This window comes from Odontomachus brunneus, unplaced genomic scaffold, assembly GCF_010583005.1.
Source record: "Odontomachus brunneus isolate Ranch 3 - 2012 unplaced genomic scaffold, Obru_v1 Obru_scaffold_008, whole genome shotgun sequence".
Taxonomy (NCBI): domain Eukaryota; kingdom Metazoa; phylum Arthropoda; class Insecta; order Hymenoptera; family Formicidae; genus Odontomachus; species Odontomachus brunneus.
In genome coordinates, this window is record NW_022639458.1 from 2,848,226 (window position 1) to 2,862,270 (window position 14,045).

At 42.3% G+C, this 14,045-nt stretch overlaps 1 protein-coding gene across 5 annotated transcripts in view; it reads right to left on the minus strand.

Moving 5' to 3' along the window:
* Positions 1-1,794: 1,794 nt before the first annotated feature.
* LOC116854089 (optomotor-blind protein) overlaps positions 1,795-14,045 on the minus strand; it is a 132,044-nt gene continuing 119,793 nt past the window's right edge. For 4 of the 5 annotated variants that reach the window (XM_032835636.1, XM_032835633.1, XM_032835635.1 and 1 more), the window contains exon 7: positions 1,795-8,495. In XM_032835636.1, coding sequence (XP_032691527.1) covers positions 7,673-8,495 — 823 coding nt within the window. In that variant the 3' untranslated portion in view covers positions 1,795-7,672. The remainder of the gene's footprint in view (positions 8,496-14,045) is intronic. The other variant, XM_032835634.1, reaches the window with a different exon arrangement.

A 14,045-nucleotide genomic window follows, 5' to 3' on the forward strand; every position in this document is an offset into this window, starting at 1 on the left:
ATATATATATATATATATATATATATATATATATATATATATATATATTTATAAAGACGCGTGGCGCTAATTAGTCAGATATCTCATTAGTCGATATCTCATCAATTTGCACCGTTGCTGTTTTTTTTTTTGCAACATACTGTTGCGCGAACGTGATAACGTATTATAACTTCCCCTCTCAAGAGCGCGTGAGCCTTGTGAATTTTTCGTCGGCACTATACACGTTCGTCCATAAAAGAACACGCGCAGAACGGAAACCGAAATGTTCGCTACTCCTCTACGCTCTCGTTGCTTTATTTTGCGTTCGAGGAGGAGCAGCGCGTCGTCGTATCTTCACACTGGCGAAACCGTAATTATTACAATCGCCCGGCCGATCGGCCGAAAGATTAAAATTCCTGGGCCACCAATGTGCGCGCACTTATCTTCCGGCCAAAGAGAAACGGTATCTCTCATTAAAGAGGCGGCGAAATCAAAAGTTTCTTCGTTATAAAAGCCGCGTCGACTGTTTGCACGTTCGTAGACACGAACCATACCCGATATTTGTTTAATGTCTAATAATTGTTGAATAATCATCGCAACGACCGATTTCCATGGCTCGTAGTGCACAATTATTTCTCTCGACCTATCTACCAGCCGCTGAAATTAGTTCTGAAATTATTAACAGATATATATATATATATATATATATATATATATATATATATATGTGTGTGTGTGTGTGTGTGTGTGTGTGTGCGTGTGAATGCAACCGTGGAAAATTAAAATTATGCGTTACGCGATATGGCGAGTAAATGCGATGCAGAAAATCGCTCGGACATTAATAAACCGCCAATCTTCAACGACGCGACCGGCGCGGCGATAACGATATCCGGACGATATTAAGAAATAATATCGCGGCACTATTTTGTGTAGATGCCCATACGCGGTGCAATTGTGCAACGGTAAATCCATCCGCCGTGATAAATTTATTTATTTAGAAAGCACCGATATTGCCCCTCGGAAGTGACGCCAATTGCGCAATGTATCACACGCTCCACGAATTGCACGAAGATTCTGCTTCCCACGAATTACTATATGGAGAAAATATTGTGGTAAAAATTACGTTACAATTATATGTTTCTTTATAATATCTTTTATAAAGCTAAATTATACTGAAATTGTAGTATACATTACTGTAGAAATAGTAAATTTAACGACTTTATCCTATCATTGATGTACGTTTGTATAATAAAAAATATTCGAGCAATTAGAACAATTTGTAGTAAAAAGTCAAATTTTCACGCAAATATAATAATTTCAGCCATAATTGTATTAATATTAAGTTAGGTTATGGCTCACACCAAAATTCTGTTGTAATCTTTATTGCAACATTTTCTCCTTATACAGGAGTCGTATGCTAGACACAAAGCGAACATTGAACATGCCTTTCTGAAATGAATTTATACGCGACGTTCATATAAGTAAAATTAAATTTGCATTAGATTGACTAAATATTTGGTGAAACTAATGGTGAAACTAATTTGGTGAACTAATTCGATTGAAGTTCAAAAGTCTGTTCAGGTCAAAAAATATCTGGTCAACTAGAACTGTTGCAAATTCTGTTTAACCAGAAATCTTATTAACTTCAACAGAATTCTGGTAACTTCTAGTTCGTTCGCAATTCACCAGACACTTGATTAATCCAACCAAACTTTTTTCTATGTAGGATTAAAAAGACACATCAACTTCGCTGTATGTCCAGAATAAGATCCTAGGTAGATCAGAGGAAATGAGAATACACATAGTACTTTAGTATTTTTAAATTAATATATATATAATTCTTATAATCACGTGGATTTTTCGGAGGGATTTTGATGATAGGGTAAGGTAGGGAACGGAGTTAGGGCCGGGGGTCTAGGGAGTGTACAATATACAATACAAGTCACGGAATATCACGATTCTCGTGTAAGAAGTTAGGTTCATGTTTGACGCGGCCACGCCTGGACCGCCCGTTTCTTTCCGTTTCTTTTCCTATCTTCCTTTCTTTTCTTTTTTATTGCTTTTTTTCCTGTTTTCTCGTCGACAATGAGGTTCGCATCGCTTCGAGCGCAGGACCGTGCACCGAAGGAAGCCACGAAAATTATGCAAGGGTTGAGCAAATTCTCGAAGATTCGGAGGCTCGAGAGAGAACTGAGAGACGCGATTTTGAACGAGCTGCAATTTCCTTTCCTTTCTTCCTTCTGTTCTTTCTGTTCTCCTTTCGATCGTAACTTGCTTATAAGATTCCAACGAACAATGTGTAAATTCGTCGTGTTATACAAACGAATCGCGTTTAATTGAAGGAGCAGATGGACGAAGAAAAAATGTCTCATGCAATTAGAGCGTCTCGAGATTACACGTAGGTTTTAACGTTAAATTAATGCGTATCGCCTTATGAGGTGACTTAATATTGTACACGATCTCTTCGTCCATAGACTAACTTTCACTAAGAACCATCACAGCACTAAATTGATAATACGTATGATACAATTAGGGGATAACATTTATCCATACAAATAACTTAACTCGAGTTAAGAACGCGACAAGTCAATCGTGTCTGTACATATCAATCAGATTCTACTTCCGCACCAGAGCGTCATACACGCCATACATAATTTAATTTAATGCCACAAATGCGGCGGCACTCGGCTCGCTACATATCTGCTGAATTATTTTTCTTCCTTTTGATATACAAATAATATTTGGGACCTAAGAAGGAGCTCGTACAGTTCGGTAATAGGCTGTAGTAACACAACTATGTACAATGTTCGCCGGACGTGCTCGATGAGCAGAAAATCAATGGCTCTATGTGCAAATCTAGAATTAAGAAACAAATGATCGATTGCGTTATATTACAAAAACCATGAGATTCGTGGAAAATATTTCCTTCGCGACTCGCAGGCGACTTCTCGGGTTACTATTGACGTATCTCTTAGTCCTGATCAGTATATATAAATGGAATAAAAGCAATTGTTCTCCTCTACTGTGTTATCTCTCCTGTCGAATTGCTGTCCGAATAGGCGCTCCGGGTTCCTGCTCATTAAATCACGATCAGTAATGATCGTGGACTCGACATTACGGTCCCGAGTCGAACTTCGTTTTCTGAAAGGCTCGATTTACTCGGCGTTGCCTTGTCGGGAATCTTCGAATGCGAATTTCGCGCCAGGCCAATAGTGATCTTTACCTGCGCCGTCGACCGCGATATCCCATTAAAATCAGCCGAATCGAGCACTTTCATTCGCGGTAGTTGTGCGCTCACGACTCCGCTCGAGATTATTGCTTTCGGATTTTACAATATTTCGCTTCCTCGTAATCGATTCGGATTTATAGATATATTACAACGACGATACTAGCTCGTACAATGGGTATCGCAAAATGGAATAAAGCTGATCAGAATTGCATTCGAAAGGTCGATAATATCTCTCTCGTTTTAGTTAACACATTCGAATAGGAGAAGATGTTTGATCAATTACATATTCATGTAATCATATCAGCACTAATTGACAGTTATTAGATGTAAGTGTCTTCGAAACCAAATTTTTGAAATATCATGCACTGGAAAGCCCTGGTCAGCTAGACTGCTGAGGGCAGTCGCGATTGCTTTGATGGTTGTATTAAACGCGATGTAACATAACTCAATTATTGCGTTCAATGTCGAGCGAATGGCCGATCCAATCATCATTGACTTACCTTTCGCTGTTACCCAACAACGATAATAAATTCGCTGAAACGAGAGATTGACTTAGAGATGATATATTTTACCCCCGCTTTACGATACTCGACGCTCTAATGCAGATTTGAAAATGCACAGAAGACGCGACGAAAATTAGTCTAGGACTACAACAGCATCCCAACTGAAAACTTATCCCATGATCCTGATCAGGTTGATCTCAGTCAGTTATTTGATTTGTACAAGGTGCACCCAGAATGAGGAACTTTTGCAAAGTGTTACCTTCTTGTAATCCCATATTCTAAATGGAAACATTTATTGAACAAGTACTACTATTCTGATGAAGTGGACTATTAATTGAAAATCTACTAAATACACTGAAAAAATTATCTTTGTATTTGGAACTAAAATATTTAGTACATAAGATTTTGTTGGCATTACCATGTTTTTCATTTATATCCCAATAATATATTGTAAGTACATGTATTATTAGGGAAGAAAAACGTACAAATTGTAATTGGTACAACCAAATTATTGCCATTTAGCTGATTCTATTTTAATCAAATTATCTACCGGTGTATCAAATTTTCGTTTCGACAACAAAATTTTCTTTTTATTATTCTAATTTTTTTCCCCTTTGGATCAAGGGGAATATGCTTACTCGACGCAAAATGCTCTCTTACGCGTGATACGAAGAACGTGATAAGCAAGATATTGTGTTGTAGATAAAAAATGAAATTCCTCTGACTTTAAGAATATAGTGCTTAGAATATTTTCCTTTTGGTTTTAGAAAAATCCTCTTGAGATCATATATAAGAATAAAATCCTTTAGGATTCAGAGAATTTTGCTAAATTAGATTATATATTTTTAAATATGATGTTGTTACCTGATAAATCATGTAATGTAGCATAACACAATCGGCGACCTTCTTAATAATAAAAAAATTATTAATAATTTAGAGCCGGCAATAATACACAAACCACAATTAATTTGGATCAACCTGATTATACTGAAAAAAAAGTTTGCATTAACCATCCATAACCTGGATAATAGTTATCAAATGCTTTAATGAAATAGTTTCAACTAAACACGTATAGACGAATATAATCAAATGATTATTAATAAATATATTTGGCAAAAATTGATATTTGTTGTTAAGGCTATCACCAATTTATGTGGTACACATTACTAAATAATTTATTGAGTAAAACTACATTATTTAGTAATATTTACCACATTACATAATAAATATACGAAATGTGTATGAGCAAATACTTTGGTAATAATCAAACTATCTAGTAATTATATCACCAGATTATTTCGTATTATTTACCAAGCCATTTAATTAATTTATCTAAAGAAAAAATTCGTTTTACTAATTATTTTGTAATTATTACCAAACGTTTAGTAACTATTATCCTATTTGATACTAAGTACCAAATATTGCACTGAAACACTCAGCCAATTGCATCAGTTAACTCTTACAAGACTTTTTCTCCAGTGCAAGACCATGTGACAAAATTTCCAGTCGGGATGTTTCAGGATCCAAGTAAGAAGAGTCCAATAGTCGTTTGGACGACATCAACAGAATAATCGACAACAATGTCAAATTCCATCGGTGCGAAATAACACCGAGTTGATCTTCCGATCGTCGCCGTTTGAGACGCGCGACGTCCAGTCGTATTGTCGTCGCTCGCTCGCTCATTCGCTTCCTCACAAGCGCGTGCAAACGGCAAACGGTCTTCCATTCTCGGATATCGCGGGAATCCCATTCTCGGATCTCTCCTTAAAAATCGCCGCTACGTTTTGCCGCGGACATTGCGCGATTTCGCTTTAAATCACTGTTATCTACCATCCCGGATGTCACGTGTTTTTCTCCTTAAACCGCTTCTATTGTATTACGTACGTGTAGTGTTCGCGATAGCGCTCCCTCTTCCCTCCCCTCGTCCCCTCCGCTCCCTAAAGTGACTCTTGCGAGCTGATTGTAATAGTTACTCGACGTTCTATTACATGTGTTTAATAGTTGTCTACACCAATTCCTACTGTTTATACAAATTGCAGGTTCGGTCGGACTTCTTGTCGGCGCGCAGGGGAATTTTGGTTCTTTGTTGTAAAACATACGGCGGCGAAGCGCGATGAGGAACTGTCGTAAAGAAATTACCTCTGAGATTCGTTATTTTTTATTTTTCTCGCGTTTTTTTTTTCTTTTAAACAATTGAAAGTGGCACGTTCCGCGAATTTGTCGTTTACTGAACTTAAAAAATGAATCAAATTATAAATCTATGGATATCTCACGGCACGATGCGAAAGTAGTATCGTTCCTTCTGCAAATATACTCGTACAGTATTTTATTTTTTGCAAATAATTCGCGCGATTATATGAGATAAGAAAGTACGATAGGCGACGATCACAAGAACCCGACCTACCTTGAACCTACTAGTAAAAGGTCGAGAGAGAAAGATTATCCATAAAAAGGTGCGAGGAAGATCGTCGAGAACGCAGGATAACGAGGAGATTCCTTCTCGCTATTCGTAAAAAAAGCACAATTCGTCAAAAGTGATAATAAGCCGTTCAGGGAAACGAACGAACGGATCTCCCGTCGCATCGCGTCGTTTCAACGGACAATCTTGCCCCGCGAAAAACGCGAGTCTCTGGGTACGGCGACGTAGGATTTTTTTTAGAACGAGAATATTCGTGGAAGCGCGGCGCCTTGCTACTAGGTGAATCGATCCGCGGTTTGCGCTGCGTCGCGCTTTCCTTTTAGAGTCGTCGACTCGGCCTTGTGGTTCTTCGGATTTAAAATTCGTGTTTCTTTTCGCTTCGCTCGTTTTCTTTTCGCTCTTTTCTTTTTGCACTTCCGAGGCGTAAATCGGGCAGCGTGCGTTTATGCGTGTTTACGTCTCTAATCGTTATCATGTAATATATTTAATAATTAGTACAGAGAGTAGATGTGTTATTTATATTTATATATATAATATTTATATATAATATAATATATATAATATAATATATATAATATCACTATATATATTTATAGGGTACATATGTACAGGGGCTGCAAGTAGTAGGAGGTGCTCTTATATTGCAATATCGTTCTCTGTTCTCCTGCCTTAAGACCTAAACGTTCACGGGTGACGTAGACTCACACATGACACGGATTCGCGCTCACAAACTCTTCTCCTCTTCCTCATTCTTTCATTCTCTCTTTCTCTCGTTCAATCTCTCCGTCTCTTTCTCTCTCTTTCTCTCTCACAACACACACACACACACACACACATACACACATATTCACTCTCTCTCTCTTTTCTCCTCTCGCTATCTTTCTAGCGCACTCACCCTTGCGTCTCGTTTAATTTACAGTAACGTGATCAGCGCAGCGTCCGCGTCGAGTCCAACACACCTCGCTTCTCCAACGGCCTTCACTCCTTTCCTTCCTCCCTCTCTCTCTTTCTTTCCTCGCTTTCTCTCTCTTTCTCCAGGCTGTCCTTTAACAGAGACGCACATTCCTAACGCGCGATCGTGCTCTCGCGAATCGCCAGGGTCTATTTACAGATACAGGAAACACGCGAGAAGGGACTTTCCTTCCGTTTCGTCCCGAAAGCACGAAGTGGCGCCGCCACCACCACTCGCGAGCACACCTCGAGCTCGGCGCCACTCCGGAAATAAAATTGCACTTTGTAGTATAAGAGTCCGGCCTTCCCCGCTCCCGTCCGACACGTCCAGCGAGAATCCCGGGCGGGGGGTGGGGGGTGAGGGCAAAACCGTAGCGAGCCGAGGAGGACGACGGCGAGAGCGGTCCGCAGATAAGGAGGCATGTAGAATCGAGTACCGACCAGCCGACGTTCCTTCCGCTACGACGGCTCCGACGTGGAGTCCGGCTCCCTCTCGTCGGCGGAGAGGAGATCCTCCGGGTCGCCGGACTCGTCGCGATCCTCGTCCTCGGGGTCGTCGTCCTTCGTGCTGCTCACAGGCTCGTTCTCCTGTCACGGACTCCCTCCGCCAGTGTCGTCGCCCCTGTGCCCGGGCGTCAGACTAGGACTTCTTCTTCTCTTCTCTTGCAGTCCGTTCACCATGTTCTCGATGGACTTGAGCTCACCGGCGGAGCTGCTGGAAGTGGTCGACGTGAGAGTGCCGCCACCGCCAGTGGGAGTCGGAGAGCCGGTTGGCGGCCTCGGTGGCGGTGATCTCGGACTCAAGGTTCTACTGCCAGGTGTCACAGTCTCGAATGCGGAACCGTGCGACGGTGCCGGTAGCGTGTACGGCGCGAAACGGTGGCCCTTGAGTTGGTGCAGCGGACTGGCCAAGGGATGGGGGTAGTGCGCGAAGAGCGCAGGATGTTGGGAGGCAGCCAAGGCCAGTTGGGCATTGAACAACATCCCGGGTGTTACTCCACCGTGGAGTCCCAGAGGAGTGGGTGGTATCAAGTGACCAGGACCAGGATAGAGTCCGGGTACTGGTGGGTACAGATACGGCAACAAGGGTGGGTGAAGCGGAGGGCCGACTGAAACGTCCGGTCGCGGACCTTCCGATCCCGTAGGACCCGCTCCACCGCCGCCACTCTCCGACCCGGAGGATTCGCTACCCTCGCCTCGTTCACTCGCGCGGTCATCCCTCTCGCGAGAATGCTCCCGTTCCCGATGATGGTGGGCTGGGTGTGGCGTGTCGGGTCCTACCACGTCCAACAGTTTGTCCTCGTCGTCCATGAGGTCGGTGGCGGAGTTGGACGAGCGCCGCTTGTCCGGCGATGGTGGTCCCCCCGTCGTCAAACGGGAACCGCCGCCCGATACTGTCAGTAGCGCCTGCCTTCTGCAACAACGACGCGGAGTTAGCAATCTTGCGAGGCTCACGTGCCGCGCTTAGTTTACTCTTTACGTATTTTTATTTTCTTCTCGCCTTTCTTACCCGAAATTACTCTGGAGATGTCTCATTGTCGTGACAAATTAATTGAATTGTTTCGTAGCGCGCTGACTTCACTTTTTTTTTTTACGCAAAAAGCGAGTCGCGGACAGGTCTCGTCGTCGCTACAGCGCGGAATAATAAAGAAACTACCCTCGTACGCCTTCGTGTTTTTCGATTGATTATTGATTTATGGAAAGGCGTGGTCAGCAACTTATCAATCGTTGGAACGTTAGCGGAGCTGAGCGCGGCCACCGGGTAAATGGGTTCCGCCTATTTCGATGTGATTTATCGGCGTACGTAAGCTGACAATCTTTTGAGACGCGAGTGCCCAATGATTACAGCTCGCTATAATTGGTTCCGAGAGGTATAACGAGAGGGTCGGTGATAAAGCTACCTCCCTCCTTGACAGTAGTAATTTCGACGCTGAACCGTTCGCTAGATCTCGTCGCGGTTTTCTTAGCGCACCATATGCATGTACGTACGTCTCAATCGAAAAATTACTGAAATAAAGATGAGCGCACGCTGTTACGTACCACGTAACCTTCAGTTTTAAGGATTTTTATTTCAGAAATTCTCTCTTGCAAGGTAATCACCCGACAGTTTCTAGACAAGATTCTGAACAGTATTTACGCAGTCATTACGAGAAAGCCTAGATTCATGGCTAAAAAGTTTTGAAACTATTTTGGGTTTAAAATAAAGTTTATGCTGCGTGGATGACAAATATGCAAGTGCCAATGTGGTCGGACTTTAGGTCTCAGAGATATGAGATATGACCCATTAAAAATTCTACTTCTACTAGATGGCGCCAGCACTCTCCGCGTTGAATTGCGGCCGCAATTATTGCGCACCAAACATTTTTGTATCTTTCTGATCTTCATTATCTTGATAATATAGATAATATAGATAATACAGATCCGAAAGGAACTACATTTTCCTCTCGCAAAAGCGCCATCTCGTGGAAGTACAATTTTTAATGAGTCATATCTTTCGAACCTGAGATCCGACCATTTTGGCACATGCATATTTGTAAATTACGCATCATAAACTTTATTTTGAATCCAAAATGGTTTTAAAACTTTTTGGCTATAAATCTGGGTCATTTTTGGCTGCACTTTTTTACAAGAATTTGTTTTATTTACATATTTTGGGCAAACGCCATAAAATATCCTAATATCTATTGTTTGCTTAATCGACCGCCTGTATTCTTGCAAATTCTACTTCCTTCTTAGAACGAAGGTATATTCCTATACAACGATAGTATCATTGATATAACAATAATTATAGAAAATATTTAATAGCAACTGGTATGTCCGTTCAAGTAGAACTATTCAAATAGAACTATTCAAGTAGAACTCGTCGAAGGAAAAAGTCCTACGTGTGGTATTAAATACAACTTGAAAATACATTTATTATCGTTTTTACGATAATAAATAAGCGTGCACAACTCCAGTGCGTTAGATTAAGGTGCTCAAAACAAACATGTGAGAGTTAAGAACGCAACGAACGCGGAGCATTAGTCGGTAAATTTCGACTTATGATGCAGTTGTAATGTGAATTAAAGTAACGATTGATCAAAACTATCGTGACGCATCAACAATTTGCGGTACAAAACACAAAGTAACGACTCCCCGTGCGAACTCAATCCGACATTTCTGCAAACAGCAAAAACACAAATTGCCTGTTCCTTTCAAAGCACGCTCTTGCTCTTCTAACTTCAATCTAAAATCCCGCGGATTGCTAATGAACAGCATCGCGCGTCTCGATTCTCGATGGATGACTCATGGAAAAAAAGGACAGAAAAATCTCCCGCGCGCGGAATTCCACGCGAATGAAATATCACGCTCGTTAACGGCGCGCATCGGCATTGGCGCGTCACGCGCGCGCGCGTGAGGAAAACAGGCGCGATCGTGCGATCGCGGATCCGAGACAGAGAAGTATTGTGTCGAAGAAAATCAAAAGGCCCCGACGCGCGCGGCACTCTCGAGCGGCGGCATCTCGCGTTCGTCCACGGCGATAATTCACGCGGCCGGTCGGCGCAATAAACGAGGCTCTCTGGGATTTATGCGAGCGCCGGTAGCCGTATCGCTCCGAGGCGCGGCCGTGGTATTAGATTAATTATCTTAATTGCGCCTTCAACGCCTTTCCTATGCGCACGGCGAGTGTCTCGCGCTCGCTCGCGCGTGCTGCGCGTTGCCTTCACGTGCGCTTAACTTTATGCCACTCGCGGCTATTTGCACTTATAACCGGACGAGCGAGCGAGCATAGTGCGAATCGCGCGTGCGGCCCTCGCATAAAACGATCGTCGTGTCGATAGGACGCTCGAGATAAACGAGCGCGCGGCGCACGGTTATATCGCGCGTCGCGTCGCGTCGCGGTGTACGTTGTGAGGAATTTTTTCCACGAATCGTGAGCTACGTGTGCGGAATCAAGCGTGATTTATCGCGCTGATGTTTGACCGCCTGCATCCCGACGCAGAGTCGCGATCATTTTTCACAATGCCACGGTGATCGAGGGCGAGAAGAAAGACCGTATCGATCTGCGCGCGATGCACCGATTTACTCGTGATTCCTCGAAGCGACGCGCTTCTCTTGTCCGATCTCTGCCAAGATTCATATGTCCTGATTTATCAGAACGATATATGCAGCTTTCATATATGTACACACACACTATTTGTATTGTTATATACTATCTTCGAAAAAAGCGTGTTATCTAATTATTGCCTGTTTTTCCTCATGATACCGACTGACTGTCTCGATTGTGTGATCTTGATATGGATCCTTAATTAATTCGACCGATTATTGCGAGCTATGGCTATCATCGTGGAGGAATTATACCTTTCAACAGTTTAAATGTCAAAGGGAACTAAACATAAAATTATATAAATATATTACGATATATAGGATGTTAAAGTATGCATATTACATATACGTGACAATAAAGAATTTTTATCTGTAATATTAAATTAAGTCTGTTTTGTATAATTATGTAAAAAAATGTAGTGGAAAGGGAGTCATCCAAATAAACTCTAGTAGTGAACGTGTTAAATGGGCGTATAAATAACGCAATTATGTTTTAAACATATTTTACCAGGTGAATAGCTTATGAAAATGCTGCGATCATAATCGTCTTAGTTATGAGGGGGACAGATCTTCACGTGCGATTATTTCGAATCGGTCAAAATATGCATAATACATTTTCTTAACAATATAACTAATCAGAAAACTTGCTTTCCGTTTCAGATCTGACGAAGTTTGTCACCACACAGTGACCGCTAAATTTTTCTTGTCTCTATATTCATTAATCCGTTGATTTTGGAATTTCTGGTCGCAATTTCTCTTTAGTTATAAAAAATGAGTTTAGCTGATTTGTTTTGTGTTTAGCTAACAATTACTGCAACAAAATTTATAAATATAATTGTTTTTGGTTTAAGTTGATTAAATGAGGTTAATTGTCATGTTGCAAGTCCGTCACTTTAAAATTTATTTACACATTTCTTCTTGCATTTGGCTCTTATTAGTCTTTACTAACGATTTGTTTGAAGAACATCAGAGTTACAATCTTTAACTCTTTAAATTTTCACGTGAGTGCAAAGATTTTTAAAGTGGGAGGTTTAGTGGTGGTTAATTTCTATTTGAATATAAAACCTAACATAATCTCTAAAATGATATTTCAATCATGTGTGGAATACAATATGAATTTTATATCAATCATGTGTGGAATTCAATATAAATTTTCTAGACCTAGACTTCACCATCAATTTTCATTGCACATCGATTGTTGTCGCATTGTTTTCAATGTCTGCCAATACATGTGTTGTTACGCTCTCTCGTGAACATTGTAAGGATACTTTATGTAAGCGTGTGATACAAATGTGCGTGTGAAAAATGTTAATACAAATCCGCAAACCTCCTCCCGTTTCTAGATCCGTAGACTATTTGTACCGTGACACACGGAGAAGAGATAAATATACAATTAGATTCGTGGGCAAACGTTAAACGACGATGGATGCGACCCCGAGGTTGCTCGGGATCGAGCGGGTAGCGCGAGTGCGAATAAAAATGCACGTCCCTCAGGCGCGGGGTCGGGGACGAAGAAAGACGCGCTCACTCGAGAATCGCATACGGCGGGTGCACGGCGAACTATTGATTTGGCGCGCTCTCGCACTTACGTACAGAAACCAGAGAGCCTGCACACCCTCTCTCGGGGCTGTGCAACGAGTGCATGTCACGGATGCATCCATGAGGAGCGTCCGTGGCGCGCCGCGCTGACGGATGCACCTCGGGCGAGCGAGCGAGCGAGCGAGAGCGCGCCTCTGTGTTAGTGAACTGATCGCATTACATGGCATTAAGGCACTGGTAAGCCTCTCGTTGTGCGAACGACTATAGCCGAGACTTACACGAGGCTTAGGTTTGTTCAGGCCGCACGAGACGATGCATTAGATTTGCCCCCTTCTCCCCTTTCCCGAACGCCGCGCCCCTCGTAACCCCGGCCCGTCATTCGACTCGATTGTCGACGGTAACGTACCATCGAGTTTCCTTTGCGTGATTAGGAGCGTTCCCGGAAATTTTGTTCGAGCTCGCTGAAAGGATCCGTGCGCCAATTAATTCTGGATTAGGTTGCGGAATTGAATATTTCGACTCGCGGCTCGCGCGACTTACGAGGCAGGCTTTTCGAAAAAATCGCTCTGCCGTATGAAAGAGGGCGATTTTACGAGTGAGATAAAGTTCTTCTATTCCGCAAATATGTGTATTCTTTTTTCCGTTAGACTTACTGTCGTGCCATTCAATTGCTTCGCGTGATATCCAGCTAGTACTTTTTCTCGTGATATTTTCAATGACAGTTGATGGATCACGCATAATATAAGTAATACAAAAGTTCGTGTTATCATCGACAGCGTCATCGATAGCTAAAAGTTTTTAACCCGTTAATTAACAAACGTTCTGGAAACGTTCCAGGATTACGACTTTAGACTGCGCGATAAGAAAAAACGAATTATTCCGCCATCTTCTCCCCTTATATCGTGGACAAGAGCACTTGAAACGTTTCCATGTTAGCCGTAGTGTGACTTTCTTCAATCGCGCAATCGTACGACGGTGAATGTATGTCACGAAAATCATGAATAAAGCTTCGGGTCGGCCCAGTTGTAATTACATCTCGAAGGAATGCTTTGTTGCAATGCGGAAAACGCACAGGAATTCCAATGGTTCCCACTTCGCGGGATAATATAATTAACTGCAAAAGTTAAGTAAAACTCGGCAGCTCCCGGTGCAAATTTCTCGGCGCGCTTTGACTCGTTTATTAATCGAAGGACGAGTAAACGTGTACACGCGGAAAGCCAGTATCGATCGTGAAGAATTAACCCCGGAGACAATGCTCTCTCTCGCTCTCTCTCACGCTCTCTCTCTCTCTCTCTCTCTCTCTCTCTCTCTCTCTCTCTCTCTCTCTCTCTCTCTCTCT